We start from the raw sequence: 21009 nt of genomic DNA on the forward strand, positions 1-21009 counted from the left end.
GGGGGATATGTGACAGAGCGAGGCTCTGTCCCTATGAAATAGGAGGAAAACGAGACATAGACACAGAGTTTGCATATCTGCGGACTGCAAAACTACAGAGTGTAGCTTTTAAATGGAGAAAACTGCTCTGTCAGTTTTCTCCAGGTTTTGCTAGCTCCAGATGGGATTCTGTAGTTTGGAGATCCCTGAGAGTTATGGGTGGGACGGGATCTCCAACCCTGTGTCCGGGTCTTGAGGCTAGCGAGCAGGGTGTGTGCCCAGCGGCACACAGCCTATATAACGAGGGGATTTGTAGAGGATGGTGGAGTGTGAGCAGCTTGCTGCTGGTTAAAGAGTGGGTTGCCCTGTGGGAGACTGTAGTCCGTGTAAGGGACTGGGAAAGGCTGACAACCTTGAGAGTCAGGAAGACTAAGGAAGCCGGTGAGTCCAGGGGGCTGGAAAGAGTTGATAAATCTGTTGGGAGCAAGCAGAGGAACTATTGACAATTGAGAGCCAGGTGGCTTGGTATGTTCATTTGTGTGCTGAATGAATTTAAACCCCTGCGTGGGATTACTGGACTATTGTTTTGTTTTCTTCTAATAAATGTGGGCTACCAGGCCCTTAACCATACACGCCTGACTGATGTGGACTAAAAAATGCATCTACCACTTGAGCTAAACACCCCAATGTCACAATACGGAGATATACAATGTAATACTGACATATAATCATACAACATACAGAGATATACAATGTAATACTGACATATAATTAGTGATGGCCGAACGGTTCACCCGGCGGTCGTTTCGCGGCGAATTTTGGACGTTCGCGGTCCGCTCGTTCGGCGGACTATTGGCGCTGTTCGCCCCGGCGGACCTTCGTGTTTAATATGTAAAAGAACTTTGACCTATGATGACACGTCTATCATGGGGTACAGGACAGCCAATTGAGACATGACAGCACATGGACACTTGGACATTCCCCCTAACCTATAAATACACCCGATCCGGTGGCCATTTTACATTCTTTCTTCTGTCACTATAGGGAAAGGTTGCTGTGTGGAGTAGGGAGAGATAAATCGCTAGCTATTTGGTACACAAAAGTTCTTTTCAGGACTGGTATAGGTGTTAGGTGTTTATAGGTTTGCTGTGCTACTGATTCTTGCAGCAGCCTGAGTGTCTTTTGTCAGTTTAGAGAAAGGGAAAGGACGGTGTGTGCTGCAGGGAGAGTCAGTTTAGTCATTAGCTGTTACTATCAGGTCCACAAAAGAGCTATTCCAGTAACCAGTAGTGATGGACGAACGTTTCGCCCGGCGGTCGTTTCGCGGCGAATTTCCGACATTCGCGGTCCGCACGTTCGCACGCCTTTTTCCGTCGTTCGCCGCGGCGGACTTACGTGTTTAATGTATACAAGAACTTTAACCTTTGGTGACACGTTTATCATGTGATACAGGACAGCCAATTGAGACATGACAGCACATGGACACTTGGACATTCCCCCTAACCTATAAATACACCCGATCCGGTGGCCATTTTACATTCTTTCTTCTGTTACGATAGGGAAAGGTTCCTGTGTGGAGTAGGGAGAGATAAACCACTAGCTATTTGGTACACAAAAGTTCTTTTCAGGACTGGTATAGGTGTTAGGTGTTTATAGGTTTGCTGTGCTACTGATTCTTGCAGTAGCCTGAGTGTCTTTTGTTAGTTTAGAGAAAGGGAAAGGGCGGTGTATGCTACAGGGACAGCAAGATTAGTCTTTCATCATTAGCTGTTACTATCAGGTCCACAAAAGAGCTGTTTCATCATAACCACTAATTGTTCCAGTCTACTATTTTTTGCCACTTTGTATAGGGACAGGAAGTAAGCAGTGTTGTCAGGCAGTGAGGGTAATTTTAAAGACTTGCTGTTACTATTAGTTCCACAAAGGTTCTTTTCAGGACTGGTATCAGTGGTACGGTAATAGGCTTGTACACGTATAATATTCTTTCTTCCAAATATTGAAAGAATATTATACTTGACTGCTGCCCTTCTGCTGCAGTCTGCTAAACATTCACAACTCACTTGTTCCACAAAGCTCTTTATCAGGACTGGTAACTTGGTCTGTCTAGGGTGCTACGGTACATAGGCTTGAGTGCGGTACAGTCTGCTGTTCTGTAAGGACCGCTATCGGTCCACAATACATAGGGTTGAGGTGCACTACTGCTGACCGCTGCCCTATACTGCAGCAGTCCTTCAGCGGTATAGGGACTGACGTACAGTCTGCTAAACACTAATACACAACCTGCTTGGTCCACAAAAGTTCTTATAAGGACTGGTAACTTGGTATAGGGTGCTACGGTACATAGGCTTGAGTGCGGTACAGTCTGCTGTTCTGTAAGGACCGATATCGGTCCACAATAGATAGGGTTGACGTGCACCACTGCTGACCGCTGCCCTATACTGCAGCAGTCCTTCAGCGGTATAGGGACTGACGTACAGTCTGCTAAACACTAATACACAACCTGCTTGGTCCACAAAAGTTCTTATAAGGACTGGTAACTTGGTATAGGGTGCTACGGTACATAGGCTTGAGTGCGGTACAGTCTGCTGTTCTGTAAGGACCGCTATCGGTCCACAATAGATAGGGTTGACGTGCACCACTGCTGACCGCTGCCCTATACTGCAGCAGTCCTTCAGCGGTATAGGGACTGACGTACAGTCTGCTAAACACTAATACACAACCTGCTTGGTCCACAAAAGTTCTTATAAGGACTGGTAACTTGGTATAGGGTGCTACGGTACATAGGCTTGAGTGGGGTACAGTCTGCTGTTCTGTAAGGACCGCTATCGGTCCACAATAGATAGGGTTGACGTGCACCACTGCTGACCGCTGCCCTATACTGCAGCAGTCCTTCAGCGGTATAGGGACTAAGAGTTTTGTCACAGGGCGATTTAAAAAATGACAGGCAGAGGAAGAGGCAGGCCCTTCCGCAGGGGTGGTAGGGGTAGGGCAGGAGCAACAGCCTTGAGCCAAAGTGGGAAGTTGCAGAAGGTGCGTTCAATTACTTTAAAGGACGCACCAGACTTGGTTGAGTGGCTCACTCAGCCTTACTCTTCTGCACCCTCCTCATCCTCTCGATCTGCACCCTCTTCTTCACTCTCTGCTATGTGCACCCCCAAAGACACTACCACCAACAACACCACCACCACCACATACCTTCCGCTTGAGTCACAGGAATTATTTTCCGATCCATATCAAGAGGACATTTCTGATGCGCAGCCACTCTTGGTATTGGATCAGGAAGAGGAGCTAGCAACAAGCGCTACTCAGCAGTCTGACGACAGTACCCAGATCAGCCCAAGGAGGAGGTTGGTCCCCGGTGTTGCTGCCTACTCCGAGATCTCTACTTATAGCGGTGGGGAAGGTGACGTTGATGATGACGTGTCTAGTGATGTCACGTGGGTGCCCACAAGAGAGGAAGAGGAGGGGAGTTCAGAGGGAGATATGGACCAGCAGATAGGGAGGAGAAGCAGCAATGACTTACATTGCACAGCAGGGACAAAGCAGACTGCAAATGTATCAGGAGCCAGTCATCGACCATGTACGGTCACATCTGGCGCTCCCAGGACACCGGCACATGGCTCCGCAGTGTGGGCTTTTTTTAACGTGTCTGCTGCTGACAATAGCGTTGCCATCTGCAATCTTTGCAGTCAACGCGTTAGTCGCGGTAAGCCCAATACTCACCTAGGGACGACCGCCTTAAGAAGGCACATGAGCAGCCATCACCGAGCCCAGTGGGAGCAACGGAACACACAAAGCCACACTGCAGGCTCTCACCGTCCAGCCTCGTCTTCTACTTCTCCTTCTCCTCTCTCCTCACAATTGTCCTCCACTCCACCTTCCATCACGCCAAGCTCACGTTTTTCTGCAAAAAGGCAGGCTTCCATGGGCCTAATGTTTGAGCGTAAAAAAATGATGACGCCGGATAACCCTCTTGCCCAACGGTTGACGGCTGGCTTGTCAGAACTCGTAGCCCGCCAACTACTGCCATATAAACTGGTGGACTCGGAGGCCTTTCGCAAATTTGTGGCCATTGGAACACCACAATGGAAGGTCCCAGGAAGGAAGTATTTCTCAGAGAAGGGCATTCCAGAGCTATATGGCCATGTTCAGCGGCAAGTGAATGTATCTCTGGCACACAGTGTCGGTGCCAAGATACATCTGACCACAGACACGTGGTCTAGCAAACACGGGCAGGGAAGGTATATCAGTTTTACTGCCCACTGGGTGAACCTTCTGACGGCCGTCAAGCATGTAACCCGTGGCACCCGTGTAGATTTGGTTTTACCGCCACGGATTGCATGCAGGCCTGACTCTTCTTCTCCTCCTCCTCCTACTCCATCCTCCTCCCTCTCCTCCTCAGCTGCCTCCTCCTTTTCCGCTGCTAGCGTCTCTTCCGCTGCACCGCCCAAGCTCCCCAGAACCTATTCCACATGCCAGGTGAGACGTTGCCATGCCGTGCTGCGTCTGTTGTGCCTGGAAGCAAAGAGCCACACTGGCCCGGCACTCCTTTCAGCTTTGCGTTCACAGGCAGATGAGTGGCTAACACCGCTCAATTTGACAGTTGGCAAAGTGGTGTGTGACAACGGTGCCAATCTGCTTAGCGCATTGAAACAGGGCAAAATCACGCACGTGCCGTGCATGGCACACGTCTTAAACTTGGTCGTGCAGCGATTCCTTGTCAAATACCCTGGGGTCCAGGACATCTTGCGGCAGGCAAGGAAAATCTCGGCCCATTTCAGAAGATCTTACATGGCCATGGCTCGCCTTGCTGACATTCAGCGGCGACACCATCTGCCGGTCAGACGTCTTATTTGCGATTGCCCGACGCGATGGAACTCAACCTTCTATATGCTTGATAGGCTGCTCCAGCAGAAACGTGCAGTTAACGTCTACCTGTATGAACTCTGCGAAAGAAACGGTTCTGGGGAGCTGGGGTTTTTTTCACCGCGCCAGTGGCTGCTCATGCGCGACGCATGCAGACTTCTGCGGCCATTTGAGGAGATCACCAAACTGGTCAGTCGCAGCCATGGCGCCATCAGTGACATGGTACCTTATGCCTTCTTTATGGAGCGTGCATTGCGTCGTGTCATTGATCAGGCTGTGGAGGAGCAGGAGCGGGAAGATGAGGAAGTCGCAATGCTGGATGAATTCCCAGGGGGGGCTACTCTATCTGAGACAAGTCAACAACAGGAGTCTGATGAGGAGTCAGAGGAGGATGGTGCCGGGGCGGATGAGCAGGAGCAAGAAGAGCATGCTTTAAACCTTTCTGGGATCCCTGTTGTGCGAGGATGGGGAGAGGAGAATGAAGAGGACGACATTATCCTGGATGATGAGCAGGAGCCAGGCCACCACACCGCTTCCACTTTAGTGCAAATGGGGGCCTTCATGCTCCAGTGTTTTAATAGGGACCCCCGTATAAAAAGCATGAGGGTCAAGGACCAGTACTGGGTGGCAACGTACTTAGATCCCCGGTACAAACACAAAATGGCGGAAATGTTACCACCGTCGCAGAGGGCTGTCAGAATGCAGCACTTCCAGGCCTTGCTTCGTGAAATGCTGCATTCTGCTTTTGCGTGCGCTGGTAGAGGAGCAATTCCCACTCCCAGAGAAGGATTTGCGGGTACCAATCCAACAGCGCCTGCAAGAAGAGGCCGGTTTGAAGATGTGTTGGTGACTTCGGATATGAGGTCATTCTTTCAGCCGACCCATCGACAGGTGTCATCCGGATCCAGCATCAGGGAACGCCTAGACCGTCAGGTGTCCGACTACATTGGGTTAACGGCCGATGTGGACGCTCTGAGGAGTGATGAACCCCTAGACTACTGGGTGGGCAGGCTTGACCTCTGGCCAGAGCTTGCCCAATTTGCAATCGAACTGTTGGCTTGTCCCTCATCCAGTGTCCTGTCCGAAAGGACGTTCAGCGCAGCAGGGGGGATTGTGACCGATAAGCGTACTCGCCTAGCTCACGACAGTGTTAACTACCTCACATTTCTAAAAATGAATGAGGCATGGATCTCGGAGGAATTCAACACATGTGACCAGTAGACCATGTATATGTCTATAAACAATTTTTTTAATCAAGCACACAGACCTTCTTAATTCATTTGGCTCACTTCCCTGACCCAAAAAAGCACACCGTACTATATGCCCCTACCCTCCTCTTTGAAGAGGTTGAGCGGTGTCATATTTCTACTGGGGCTGCTTATGATATCCCTGTGCTGTGCTGACTTCCTCCTGGGGGTTCTTATTATGAGGGGATCACACCATCCCTGTGCTGTGCTGACTTCCTCCTGGGGCTGCTTACGGTGCTGTTGTCAGCGCTGTATGTCACTGTGCTGCTGTCAGTGCTGTATGTCACGGTGCTGCTGTCAGTGCTGTATGTCACGCTTCTTTGTGTCAGTGCTGTATGTCACGGTGCTGCTGTCAGTGCTGTATGTCACGGTGCTGCTGTCAGCGCTGTATGTCACGGTGCTGCTGTCAGCGCTGTATGTCACGGTGCTGCTGTCAGCGCTGTATGTCACGGTGCTGCTGTCAGTGCTGTATGTCACGGTGCTGATGTCAGTGCTCTGTATTACGGTGCTGCTGTCAGATGCCTCTATCACGGTGCATGTGTCATTCCGGTATGTCACGCTGCTGGTGATCATCTCCTGCACCCTCTTCTTTGCCTACCCTGGTCCCTGACCTTCCCTCTCCTCCATTGCCTTCATTAGCTCCATAGTCCTGAATTGTTAGAACAATTTCCTAAATAAAAAAAAAATGTTTGTAGTTATCGATCCCAAATTCACCTCATACATGTAGAATGTCATTGTCCAGGTGGTGGGACTACGTTTTACCTCCTAACAATTACCACGTGGCCGCAAATTCGACATGAAGGTTTGCAAAGTTCGCCTCCCATTGAAGTCAATGGGGCCCGCGGCGAACGTTCGGTTTCGCGAACGTTTGGGTCCGTTCGCGTTTCGCGTTAGCGAAACGTCCCGTCGGAAGTTCGTCCATCACTAGTAACCAGTAATCGTTCCAGTCTCCTCTTTTTTGCCAGTTTGTATAGGGACAGGAAGGAAGCAGTGTGTGAGGCAGTGAGGGTCAGTTTAATCAGTAGCTGTTACTATTAGTTCCACAAAGGTTCTTTTCAGGACTGGTATCAGTGGTACGGTAATAGGCTTGTACACGTATAATATTCTTTCTTCCAAATATAGAAAGAATATTATACTTGACTGCTGCCCTTCTGCTGCAGTCTGCTAATCATTCACAACTCACTTGTTCCACAAAGCTCTTTATCAGGACTGGTAACTTGGTCTGTGTAGGGTGCTACAGTACATAGGGTTGAGTGCGGTACAGTCTGCTGTTCTGTAAGGACCGCTATCGGTCCACAATAGATAGGGTTGAGGTGCACCACTGCTGACTGCTGCCCTATACTGCAGCAGTCCTTCATTGGTATAGGGACTGATGTACAGTCTGCTAATCACTAACACACAACCTGCTTGGTCCACAAAAGTGTATATATGCCCCTACCCTCCTCTTTGAAGAGGTTGAGCGGTGTCATATTTCTACTGGGGCTGCTTATGAGGGGATCACACCATCCCTGTGCTGTGCTGACTTCCTCCTGGGGGTTCTTATTATGAGGGGATCACACCATCCCTGTGCTGTGCCGATTTTCACCTGGGGGTTCTTATTATGAGGGGATCACACCATCCCTGTGCTGTGCTGAGTTTCTCCTGGGCCTGCTTATTATGAGGGGATCACACCATCCCTGTGCTGTGCTGACTTCCTCCTGGGGGTTCTTATTATGAGGGGATCACACCATCCCTGTGCTGTGCTGACTTCCTCCTGGGGCTGCTTATTATGAGGGGATCACACCATCCCTGTGCTGTGCTGACTTCCTCCTGGGGGTTCTTATTATGAGGGGATCACACCATCCCTGTGCTGTGCTGAGTTTCTCCTGGGCCTGCTTATTATGAGGGGATCACACCATCCCTGTGCTGTGCTGACTTACTCCTGGGGCTGCTTACGGTGCTGCTGTCAGTGCTGTATATCACGGTGCTGGTGTGAGTGCTTAATGTCACGCTGCTGCTGTCAGTGCTGTATATCACGGTGCTGATGTCAGTGCTTAATGTCACGCTTCTGATGTCAGTGCTCTCTATCACGGTGCTGCTGTCAGTGCTGTATATCACGGTGCTGATGTCAGTGCTGTATGTCACGCTTCTGATGTCAGTGCCCTCTATCACGGTGCTGCTGTCAGTGCTGTATATCACGGTGCTGATGTCAGTGCTTAATGTCACGCTTCTGATGTCAGTACTCTCTATCACGGTGTTGCTGTCAGTGCTGTATGTCACGCTTCTGATGTCAGTGCCCTCTATCATGGTGCTGCTGTCAGTGCTGTATATCACGGTGCTGATGTCAGTGCTTAATGTCACGCTTCTGATGTCAGTACTCTCTATCACGGTGTTGCTGTCAGTGCTGTATGTCACGCTTCTGATGTCAGTGCCCTCTATCACGGTGCTGCTGTCAGTGCTGTATATTATGGTGCTGATGTCAGTGCTTAATGTCACGCTTCTGATGTCAGTACTCTCTATCACGGTGTTGCTGTCAATGCTGTATATCACGGTGCTGGTGTTAATGCTTTATGTCACGCTGCTGATGTCAGTGCTCTCTATCACGGTGCTGTTGTCAGATGACTCTATCACGGTGCTGGTGTCATTGCTGTATGTCACGCTTCTGGTGATCATCTCCTGCACCCTCTTCTTTGCCTACCCTGGTCCCTGACCTTCCCTCTCCTCCATTGCCTTCATGCGCTCCACAGTCCTGAATTGTCACAACAATTTCCCATATAAAAAAAGAATGCTTGTAGTTATCGATCCCAAATTCACCTCATACATGTGTTATGTCATTGGCCATGTGGTGGGACTATGTTTGCCCAGCTAATAATTATCTTGTGGCTGCAAATTTGACCTATAGGTTTGCGAAGTTCGCCTCCCATTGAAGTCAATGGGGCCCGCCGCGAACGTTCGGTTTCGCGAACGGTCGGCCTCGTTCGCGGTCCGCGTTCGCGAAACGTCCCGTGGGAAGTTCGTCCATCACTACATATAATCACACAACATACATGATATACAATTTAATACTGACATATAATCACACACACACAGGTTGGACTTGATGGACTTGTGTCTTTCTTCAACCTCACCTACTATGTAACTATGTAAAAGGTCTACTCGGCATTGTCGGCAAGTAAAGCAACAGGAGAAGTGTAGTTGCTATGGGTAACCAAGCATTAGTTCAAGTCACAACACCTGGTACCTGGTAAAGGTGGCGGGTCCTCTGGTAGCGAGGGGGTTGATGTTCTGGCTCCCTCCCTTGCATTCAGTTTCCACTAGCAACCGGAACTGAACCCACATAACAGAGATCCCTGACTTGGTCACATACTGTCGGTATGGGAAGGAGGGAGCTGCCAAGTGCATGCATGAGGTCCACGCTAGGTGCACAGCAGGACCCCATTTTGTTGTTGGGAGTGAGGTAACAGAAGTACACTGGACTGGTGGAGAGGTCGTGGGCTCAGCAGCTTCCTACCTAATGAAACCTGCATCAGTGTGTAGTGAAAGGGGACAGCACTTTCAGAGGAACTCTGTACTTTTACTACTGCACACCGTGTCACGGCTCATCTCTAAGTCAGAACTGCCTTAAAGTGATTGTAAAGTCTCGTTTTTTAGTTTTTTTTTTTAAAGAACAAATATGTCATACTTACCTCCTCTGTGCAGTTGGTTTTGCACAGAGAAGCCCAGATCCTCCCCTTCTCGGTTCCCTCTTTGCTGCTCCTGGACCCTCCCTCCTATCAAGTGCCCCCACAGTCAGCAGCTTCCTATAGGGGCACCGGAGCCGAGTCACAGATCTGCGCATCTATACAGACACAGAGCCCCAACCCTGCCCCATCCCCTCTCTCCCCTGATTGGCTAGCTGACTGACTTTAATCGACAGTCGTAGGAGCCAATGGCACCGCTGCTGTGTGTCAGCCAATCAGGAGGAGTGTCCTGAGCCGCTTAGACATTCATGGACATCGCTGGAGAGAGCTGGGGCTCAGGTAAGTAATTAGGGGATGCTGGGGTGGGTGCTACGCACAAAAGTTTTTTTTTTTTATCTTAATGCATAGAATGTATTACGATAACAAAAACTTCTGCCTTTACAACTCCTTTAATGTTAGACTTTCATGTGACCACAGTCCCCGCCTGGTCTTGGGCATTGGTGAGAGGGTCCACAGTGAAAGGTACATCCATGTACAGGGCGAGTGGTCCTGCCCACATGGTGATCTGATAGCTGGAGGGTAATATTCAAAAAATACCGGAAGAGGTACAGAAGAAGCATAGAGATCCATGCCCTACAGGTCCTCGGGTACAGCTTCTTCTCCAGCAAGGAGAACAGTGAACAGCATGGTAGCGACATCACCAAATCTCATTCCAAATGTGGTAAAACTAGCAGCCACCAGCGGCCCTAAATGCTCTGACACTGCAGATATGAGGCTACAGAACTGGAGTGCCTAAGCACAGGACATGCTCTATATTTCAGGGAGGAATTCAAGGTACTGCTAAGGTACAGGCTATGAGTCCTACATGCATTTACTGGTTGAATTTACTGGTGAATACAGAGTAACTTTATGTCAACAAAAGGATTGCCAATTCGGCATTAGGATTAACTGACCACCATGTGATTATCAGAAGTAGCTCTTCTCCGACTACCAGGGGCGGACTGACAACTCATGGGGCCCCCGGGCAATAGGAGATTATAGGGCCCCCAGGCAATCAGAGATTATGGGGCCACATAGTATACACACACAGTATACAATCACACACACGGTACACACAGACATGTTTCTATTGGCTGAGAAGATACTGGAGAGGTGGGGCAGCTATAATCTCGGGATTTACATACTGTCCCTGGTTTTACTGAGGCTGGCAACCTTGATGGGGCCCCCTAGTGGCATGGGGCCCTCAGGCCCGAGTAGCCCAATGGTCAGTCCGCCCCTGCCGACTACTAATGTAAGGGGGTTCTTTTTCCGCTGATGTAAAAGGGTCCTTCTGCACTGACCATCAATGTAAGGGGGCCCTTCTTCCACTGACTACAAATGTAAAGGGGCACTTCTCCAATAACCACCTACCTTCTGAAATCTGCACTTTCTATACATTTCTCAAGTAAACGACACTAGAGACATACCAAAGAGTCGTGGGTCTGTTGTTACAGCCAGACTTGGATTAATGAATCACCTGCCCAACAGTTTCTGCATAGTTCTGTCACTGAAGTCATAGCCAGGAAATTGAAACGATGCTGTAGAGGCTTTGCCTTCCTCTGAGGTTCATAAACAACACAAATGATATTTTTAAGTGTTTGAATTCTTCCCACTGATCACCGAACTAAGATGATACTTTTCCACTGACCATCATTGTAAGGGGTCCCATCCCATCGAGCAACAATGTAAGGGGGGGTTATCACCAATGCGAGGAAGCCCTTCCTCCACTGAATATAAGTTTAGGAGGGCCCTTACTCCACTAACTATCAATGCAAGAAAACCATTTTTTACTGAACATCAATGTAAGGTGGCACTATACACTGGTATACTATACACTATACATTGTAAGAGGGCACTAAACTAATGTAAGGTGGTCCTACTCCACTGATCAAGAATGTATGGGGGCCACTCTCCACTGACCATGGAAGTAAGATGGTATTACACCACTGATCACCAATGTAAGAGAGCATTACTCTACAGACTACCAATGCAAGGGGGAATTATACCTCTATCCACCAAAGTAAGGAGGCCAGTCTCTCACTGATCACCAATGTATGGGGTCTTTACCCATTGACCAGCATGGTCTCTTACGAATATTGTAAGGAAGTCCTTCTCCGCCTCTATAAGAGAGCCATTCTCCACCAACCACAAATGTAAGAGGGTTCATCCCCACTAACCATCAATGTAAGGGGACCCTACTTCTGCTGACCACCAATGTAAGGCACACTTCTCCACTAACCACTAGGGATGAGCCCTGTGTCCGATTCAAACCCATGTTCGAATTGAACATCGGCCGTTCGTCCGTTTGTCGAAAACAGAACTTTGTGGGCCGTTCGCATCAAATTTGTGTGATACGAATGGCCCACAATGCACTGCGCCAGTTGCAGTGAATTGTTGGCTGATGATTGGCCAAGCATGCACTGTGACCCCGCATGCTTAGCCAATCACAGCACCGGCAGCGAGGAGAGCCATAATTGGCCACAGGTTGGATGCCTGTGGCCAATTATAGCTCAGGGGGTTTAGTACACGCCACACACTATATAAGGCCGCCAGCGCGGCGGCCTTGTGTAGTGTGTTGCGGCGTTCATAGAGAGCAGGATAGGCAGGGACAGTGTCAGCTGTGCTTTACTTCTTTAGATAGCTCTGTTACAGTGAGTGTAGTGTTCAGGGAGAGAGCAGGATAGGCAGGGACAGTGTCAGCTTTGCTTTGCTTCCTAACCTAGCGCTGTTACAGTGGGTGTAGTGTGCCTCCTGCACAGCATACACCTGAATCTACCCCCCCCCCCTAATTGCTGGTGTTGTGTAGTTCATTTGTGCAACACAGGCATCTGCCTAACATTAACATATTTTGGGTGCGGGGTTCCCCTTAATATCCATACAAGACAGAAAGGGGCTGGTAATGGGCTGGGGTAGGGGGGGTGATGGGGTAGCCATGCCATTTTTCTCAAAGATTTTCCTCCATATTGCCAGGACAAGACATTACTTAATAATTACTTAATTAATGCTTTAATAGCTGCAAGCAGTTTTAAATGGCTTTTTTTTCCTTTACAAATGTCATTTTGTGCAGGGACTGTTCTAAACACGGGAAACACGTGCCACTTCACAGGCATACTACAGACACCCCCCAGGTATGATATTTAAAGTAATATTTCACTTTTTTTTTTCACTTTATGCATCATTAAAATGACTGCTCCAGAAAAAACTTCAGTTTTTAAAACTTCTTTTTGCATTGATCTATGTCCCCTGGGGCAGGACCAGGGTCCCCAAACCCTTTTTAGGACAATAGCATGCATATTGGCCGTTATAATTAGCACTTTAGATTTCGAACGTTCGCGTCCATTGTAATTAATAGGGTTCTAACGTTTGTGCAAGCTTTCGGTCCGTTCGCAGGTTCTGGTGCGAACTGAACCGTGGGGGTGTTCGGCTCATCCCTACTAACCACAAATGTAAGGGGCACTTCTCCACTGACCTCCAATGGAAATGGGTTTGTTTCCCACCAAATATCATTATAAGGGAACCTTTCTCCAACAACTGGCCACAACTATTATTCATTTAATTCTATGATTCGTATTGCTAAAAATAACTATGTTGCATACAGGAAGTGCTAAAAAATTATACACCCCAGCTGTCAAATATACTAAGTATGCCATTAGAAAAGACCCCTACACCTACATGCACAGATCCACCTAATCCGGTGCTAATGCCAGCTGTAGTGAATAAATTTTCTATCCATAAGGATTTCATTCAATGTCAATATTGTTTTTATAGGTGGTATAATGTTGCTACATCAATGTGTCTATAATTTATTGGACTATATAGACTAGTAGCTCACCAAAGGTTTCATAGAGATGTTGGAGCTCCCTGTCGTACAGAGAGTCCGTGACGTCTGTGACGTTGAGTCTTCCTCTTTTCTTGGAGTGGTAGAGGATGGCAAAGCTACATTTGAACACCTCTTGCTGAAACTCAAAGAAATTGTTAGTGATAACGACCTGGCGGACATCTTTCACTACAGAAATGGCGAGAAGAAAACGGACCAGCCACTGGTACAGATCTTGATGCTCTCGGGTGAATATCCCTACAACAGGCTTTTTAGAAACCATTTTCACCAGCGGACGATTTTCTAAAATGAAACACAATCGCAAAGTTTCCATTAGAATAGGATCCTCATCACTGGAATATGTGTGATCGGTCACTTAGAGGACGTTATACAAATGAGAAACAAAATTAAAAACGAGTAAACGATGATAGCTTACTGGTTAGTTCTGGGACTTTGCAACTCCAGGGTTCTCCTTGAATTCCCAACAAGAATTACTGTTATGGCGCAAAGTTTCTGTGAACCTGACCTTCATTTCTACTATATGGCCAAAAGTATCTGGCACCCCCCCCAAATTATTCAGGTGTTTGCAATGGAGACGACTGCTATTGATGCAGTGTACAAAAGACATGGTAGTCTATTGTGCTCTTTTCAACCCTGCAGTATTAGTTTAGTGAAGGCTCTTTTCTGTTCCAGCATAAATGTGCCCCTGAGTACAAAGGCAAGCTCCATAAAGACATGAGCTGGCACAAATACCAACAGATACACTCCAAAATCATATAAACCGGGGAAAGCCCACCCAGAAAAGTGGAGGATTCAATAGAAATTAAGGTGGTGGTGGTTGTGCTGCAACTCCATATTAATGGCCATGGTTTTGGAATGGCATGTCCAACCAGCTCATATAGATGTGATAGCCAGGGATCCTCAAACTGTTCACAAAATAGTACGAGGGGGTGCTGATAAGTATTGAGCCTTACCCAAAAATCAACTACCTATGATTTTAACTTATCTTTCTTTTTCAGGTGCAAAGCAGGCATGTACTGGCCATCGGGACTACCGGGAGATTCCCGGTGGGCCGATAGCTCAGTGGGCCGGTCTGGTGCAATCCTGGAGCCGCTCCTCTCTGACAGTGAGTGATTATGATTTCACTCCTGTCAGGAGGAGAAGCTTCCGTCATATGCTGGAGAGAGCATTAGGCATTATGCTCTCTCCAGCCTGCAGGGGGAGATAGAAAGCCAGCCGACTTTCCTTCCTCTCTCCCCTATCACTTGTTATCACATGACTGGAGAGAGGAAGAAGAGAAGCTGCCTTCAGAACTGAGTACATGTGGGGGGAGGACACTCTGATGTAAGGGGGCTGCTGATGGGTCTCTGGTGTAAGAGGGCTGCTGATGGGACTCTGATGTAACGGGGCTGCTGATGGGACTCTGGTGTAAGGGGGTGCTGATGGGCCTCTGGTGTAAGGGGGCTGCTGATGGAACACTCTGATGTAAGGGGCTGCTATTGGGACACTCTAATGTAAGGGGGCTGCTGATGGGACTCTGGTGTAAGGGGGCTGCTGATGGGACTCTGGTGTAAGGGGGCTGCTGATGGGACTCTGGTGTAAGGGGGCTGCTGATGGGACTCTGGTGTAAGGGGGCTGCTGATGGGACTCTGGTGTAAGGGGGCTGCTGATAGGACTCTGGTGTAAGGGGGCTGCTGATGGGACTCTGGTGTAAGGGGGCTGCTATTGGGACACTCTGATGTAAGGGGGCTGCTGATGGGACACTCTGATGTAAGGGGGCTGCTGATGGGACACTCTGATGTAAGGGGGCTGCTGATGGGACACTCTGATGTAAGGGGGCTGCTGATGGGACACTCTGATGTAAGGGGGCTGCTGATGGGACACTCTGATGTAAGAGGGCTGCTATTGGGACACTCTGATGTAAGGGGGCTGCTATTGGGACACTCTGATGTAAGAGGGCTGCTATTGGGACACTCTGATGTAAGGGGGCTGCTATTGGGACACTCTGATGTAAGGGGGCTGCTGATGGGACACTCTTATGTAAGGGGGTTGCTGATGGGACACTCTGATGTAAGGGGGCTGCTATTGGGACACTCTGTTGAAAGGGGGCTGCTGATGGGACACTCCGATGTAAGAGGTCTGCTATTGGGACACTCCGATGTAAGAGGGCTGCTGATGGAACTGTGATGTAAGGGGGCTGCTGATGGGACACTCTGATGTAAGGGGGCTGCTGATGGGACACTCTGATGTAAGAGGGCTGCTGATGGGACACTCTGATGTAAGGGGGCTGCTGATGGGACACTCTGATGTAAGGGGGCTGCTGATGGGACACTCTGATGTAAGGGGGCTACTGATGGGACACTCTGATGTAAGGGGGCTGCTATTGGGACACTCTGATGTAAGAGGGCTGCTGATGGGACACTGATGTAAGGGGGCTGCTGATGGGACTCTGATGTAAGGGGACTGCTGGTGGGACACTCTGATGAAAGGGGGCTGCTGATGGGACACTCTGATGTAAGAGGGCTGCTATTGGGACACTCTGATGTAAGGGGGCTGCTATTGGGACACTCTGATGTAAGGGGGCTGCTGATGGGACACTCTTATGTAAGGGGGTTGCTGATGGGACACTCTGATGTAAGGGGGCTGCTATTGGGACACTCTGTTGAAAGGGGGCTGCTGATGGGACACTCCGATGTAAGAGGTCTGCTATTGGGACACTCCGATGTAAGAGGGCTGCTGATGGAACTGTGATGTAAGGGGGCTGCTGATGGGACACTCTGATGTAAGGGGGCTGCTGATGGGACACTCTGATGTAAGAGGGCTGCTGATGGGACACTCTGATGTAAGGGGGCTGCTGATGGGACACTCTGATGTAAGGGGGCTGCTGATGGGACACTCTGATGTAAGGGGGCTGCTATTGGGACATTCTGATGTAAGGGGGCTGCTGATGGGACTCTGATGTAAGGGGGCTGCTGATGGGACTCTGATGTAAGGGGGCTGCTGATGGGACTCTGATGTAAGGGGGCTGCTGATGGGACTCTGATGTAAGGGGGCCGGTCTGGATGAAGTCCAGGGCCAAATTTCTGTCCCAGTCCAGCCCTGGTCCAAAGTGAACATGGCAGAACCACCATAAAAATTCAACATGGAAGAACGTAGGGCCATAATCAAGTTCCTGTTTCTCCAAGGGAAAGGTGTGAAGCAGATCCATGATGAAATGTCACAAACTTTGGATGTCAGCGGCCCTTCATATGCAACAGTTGGATGTCAATTTTAAAACTGGCCATTTCGGTGTTGGAAGTCAGAAACCCAGTGGAAGGCCTGTTTCTGTTTCTGTGACTTAAAAAGTCAAACGTTTTGGGAACCCCTGTGCTGCAAGCTTCCTCATTTCCAAGTCATTGGGGATAATGGAACCAACTCTCTCACGTGATATTCCCAGATATGTAGCAATACCTTCGGCTGATATTCGGCGGTCCTCCATGATCATGTCATGTATGGCTTTCACATTTGCAGGCACAGAGACAGAAACAGGCCTTCCACTGGGTTTTTCACTTTTAACACCGAAATTGCCAGTTTTAAAATTGGCAACCCAACGTTTTAACTGTTGCATATGAAGGGCCGCTGTCACCCAATGTTTGTGACATTTCTTCATGGATCTGCTTCCCACCTTTCCCTTAGAGGAACAGGAACTTGATTTTGGTCCTATGCTCTTCCACATTGGATTTTTCTGGAGGTGCTGCCATGTTCACTTTGGACCTGAAAAAGAAAGATAAGTTAAGACCAATCATGCCATATATGTCATGATTTCTGACATTTATAGTCCACATTGAGAGGTTTAGCTGCTATTGCAATTAGTTTGCAGTATTTTAAATGTTTTCTATTGTTATGTATTAATTGTTAATAAAATATTATTGTTTATTTTTCTATGATTGGTGCCTGGAAAGTCAACTTTTGGTGTCTTTTGCAACTCTTTGATTCAACACAAGATGTAGGTGGTTCTATATACCTCAGTTACTACCTGGGGAAAATGATGTTACTCCCCAACTTCAACATTCAAAAACAGAGAGGATGGAGGTAATAAGACAGAGAAGGTGGGGGAGAGAGAGAAGAGATGGGGGGGGGGGGGCTGGATGGGAAGAGAGAGGGAAACACAGCGAGAGAGGAAGACAGAGAGGAAGGATGGGAGAAGACAGATGAGGGAAAGAAAGGAGGAAAAAAAGAGAAAGGGAGAGTAAAAATGGAGGAGGAGGGGGGGGGGGGGAGAGAGAAAAGAGGAGAGGAGAGAATGGGGGGGGGGGGGTTAGGGAGACAGAGTGGATGGGGGAAAAGAGAGGGGAATAGGAAAGGAGGAGGGAGGAAGAAGGAGAGCTGGGGAAGAGAAAGGAGAAGAGGGAGAGGGAAGGAGCAAGGGAGGGGAGAGATAGGGGGGAGAGGAGAGAGGAAACGAGGAAGGGATAAGGAAGGGGAGAGAGGGGGGAGAAATAGAAGGAAGAGAAGAGAGAGAAGGAGGGGGAGAGAGGAAAGGAGGAGGGGAGAAGGAGGGGGAGAAATAGAAGGGGAGGGGAGGAGGAGAGAGGATAAGAGGAGGGGAGAAGAAAGTGGGGAGAGGGAGGGGAGAAATAGAAGGGGGGAGGAGAGAGAGAAGGAGGGGGAGAGAGGAAAGGGGGAGGGGAGAATGAAGGGGAGAGAGGGGGGAGAAATAGAAGAGGGGAAGGGGGGCGAGAAGGAGGAGAGGGAGAGAGGGGGGATAGAAGGGGGAGGAGAGAGAGAATGAGGGGGAGAGAGAAAGGGGGAGGGGAGAAGGAAGGAGGGGAGAAATAGAAGAGGGGGAAAGAGGAAAATGAAGGGGAGAGAGGGGGAGAAATAGAAGAGGGGAAGGGGAGTGAGAAGGAGGGGGATAGAAGGGGGGAGGGGAGAGAGAAGGAGGGGGGAGAGGAAAGGAGGCGGGAAGATGGAAGGGGAAAGAGGGGGGAGAAATAGAAGAGGGGAAGGGGAGAGAGAAGGAGGAGGAGAGAGGAAACAGGAGGGGAAAAGGAGGGGGAGAGAGGGGGGATAAATAGAAGAGGGAAGGGGGAGAGAGAAGGAGGGGAGAGAGGAAAGGAGAAAGGAGGAGGAGAGAGGAAACAGGAGGGGAGAAGGAGGGGGAGAGAGGGGGGAAAATAGAAGAGGGAAGGGGGAGAGAGAAGGAGGGGAGAGAGGAAAGGAGGAGGGGAGAAGGAGGGGGAGCGAGTGGGAGAACTAGAAGGGGGGAGGAGAGAGAGGAGGGGGGAGAGGAAAGGAGAAAGGGAGAGGAGAGAGAGGGGGGATAAATAAAAGGGGGAGGAGAGAGAAAAGGAGGGGGAGATAGGAAAGGAGAAGGGGAGAAGGAGGGGGAGAGAGGAAAGGAGAAGGGGAGAAGGATGGGCGGAAAAGAAAGGAGGAGAGAGAGAAGAGGAGGATAGAGGGGGTATACAGTGAGAGAGGGAGACAGAGAAGAAGAATAGGTGAAGAGAGACAGATGGGGGAAAGAAACGAGAAAAAAGAGAGGGGAGAGTGACAAAGGAAGTGGAGGGGGAAAGAAAAAGGAGGGGGGGTTTGGTAGGGAGACAGAGTAGATGGGGGGAAAAGAGAGGCGAATAGGAAAGGAGGAGGGAGGAAGGAGCAGAGGTGGGGAAAAGGAAGGATAGAAGAGAGCGGGAAGGATCAGGGGAGGGGAGAAGGAAGGGAGAGAGGGGGAAAATAGAAGGTGGGAGGAGAGAGAGAGAGAAGGGGGGGGAGAGAGGAAAGGAGGAGGGGAGAGAGAGGGGGTAGATAGAAGGGGGGAGGAGAGAGAGAAGGAGGGGGAGAGAGAAAAGGAGAAGAGGAGAAGGAGGAGAGAGGGAGAGAAGGATGGGCGGAAAAGAAAGAAGGAGAGAGAGAAGAGGAGGATAGAGGGGGTACACAGTGAGAGAGGGTGACAGAGAAGAAGAATAGGTGAAGAGAGACAGATGGGGGAAAGAACAGAGAAAAAAAAAGAGAAAGAGAGAGGGGAGAGTGAAAAAGGAAGAGGAGGGGGAGAGAAAAAGAAGAGAAGGGGGGGGGGGGTTCGGTAGGGAGACAGAGTAGATGGGGGAAAAAGGAGGAGAATAGGAAACGAGGAGGGAGGAAGGAGGAGAGATGGGGAAGAGGAAGGATAAGAGAGCGGCAAGGATCAGGGGAAGAGAGAGATAGGGTGGAGAGGAGAGAGGAAATGAGGAGGGGAGAAGGGAGAGGAGAGAGGGGGGAGAAATAGAAGGGGGGAGGAGAGAGAGAAGGAGGGGGAGAGAGGAAAGGAAAAGAGGAGAAGGAGGAGGAGAGAGGGGGAGAAGGATGGGTGGAAAAGAAAGGAGGAGAGAGAGAAGAGGAGGATAGAGGGGGTACACAGTGAGAGAGGGTGACAGAGAAAGAAGGATAGGTGAAGAGAGACAGATGGGGGAAAGAACATGGGAGGGGAGAGTGACAAAGGAAGAGGAGGAGGAGAGAAAAAGGAGAGAGGGGGGGGGGGTTCGGTAGGGAGACACGCAGATGGGGAAAAGAGAAGAGAAGAGGGGGGAGTATAGGAGATAAAAAGAAAGAGGAAATGAGGGGGGAGGGGATGGAGAGGTGGGTAAGTGAAAGGAGAAGAGAGAGAGGAAAGGAGGAGAGGAGGGGGAGAGGAGAGAGGAAAGCAAGAGGGGGAGAAAAAAAGGGGGAGAGGGCAATAGAGGAGGAGAGGAGGGAGAGAGGCAAGGAGAGGGGAGAAGGGGGGGAGGGGAGAGAAGGAGGGGCAGAAAAGAAAGGAGAAGAGAGAGGGGAGGGGGGAAGAAAGGAGAAGGGGAGAAGGAAGGAGAGAGAGGAGTGGGGGAAGAGGACAAAGGAGGAGGGGAGAAGGAGGGGGGAAAGAGGGGAGAAGGAAGGGCAGAAAAAAAAAGGAGACGAGAGAGTGAGGAGGGGGGAGAGGACAGAAAAGAAAGGAGGGGGTGAGAAAAAAGGAGGAGGGGAGAAGGATGGGGGAAGAAGAAGAGGTAGAGGGGTGGGGAGAGGTAAAGGATTAGAGAGGAGTCAAAAGAGAATGGGGGGGGGGGGTAAAGAGGGGGAGGAGAGAGATGAGGGGGGGGGGGAGAAAGCAGAAAAAATAAATAAAATGTTATCATCATCTATTATAAAGTATATGTAGAATATAAAGTACAGAAAATACAATATACCAGAGGAATGAGGACTGTATAGTAGATGGAAATGGTTTCTCTATAGAAGTTTTATATCGCACACTTACTTGGATGTGTATTGCTCTTCCTCGGTATAAAATGTTTACCGATCGTCGGACGGAGGAGTTGCGGCTGACTGCCCCCAGTTCCGTCTTCTATGTGTAATATAATTTTACTGACACTGAACTTTGTCCAGAACGGAAACCAATAAACTGTTCATAATG

At 49.4% G+C, this 21009-nt stretch overlaps 1 protein-coding gene across 1 annotated transcript in view; it reads right to left on the reverse strand.

Moving 5' to 3' along the window:
* LOC144000395 (uncharacterized) overlaps positions 1-21009 on the reverse strand; it is a 38449-nt gene extending 17440 nt beyond the window's left edge. The window contains exons 1-2 of the mRNA XM_077494204.1: positions 20854-21009; positions 13623-13910 (exon numbers count right to left, since the gene is read on the reverse strand). Of these exons, the coding sequence (XP_077350330.1) occupies positions 13623-13890 (268 nt within the window). The 5' untranslated portion in view covers positions 13891-13910; positions 20854-21009. The remainder of the gene's footprint in view (positions 1-13622; positions 13911-20853) is intronic.

The sequence above is a fragment of the Lithobates pipiens genome, unplaced genomic scaffold, assembly GCF_037356315.1.
Source record: "Lithobates pipiens isolate NorthernLeopardFrog02 unplaced genomic scaffold, aLitPip1_a1.2 Scaffold_22, whole genome shotgun sequence".
NCBI lineage: Eukaryota > Metazoa > Chordata > Amphibia > Anura > Ranidae > Lithobates > Lithobates pipiens.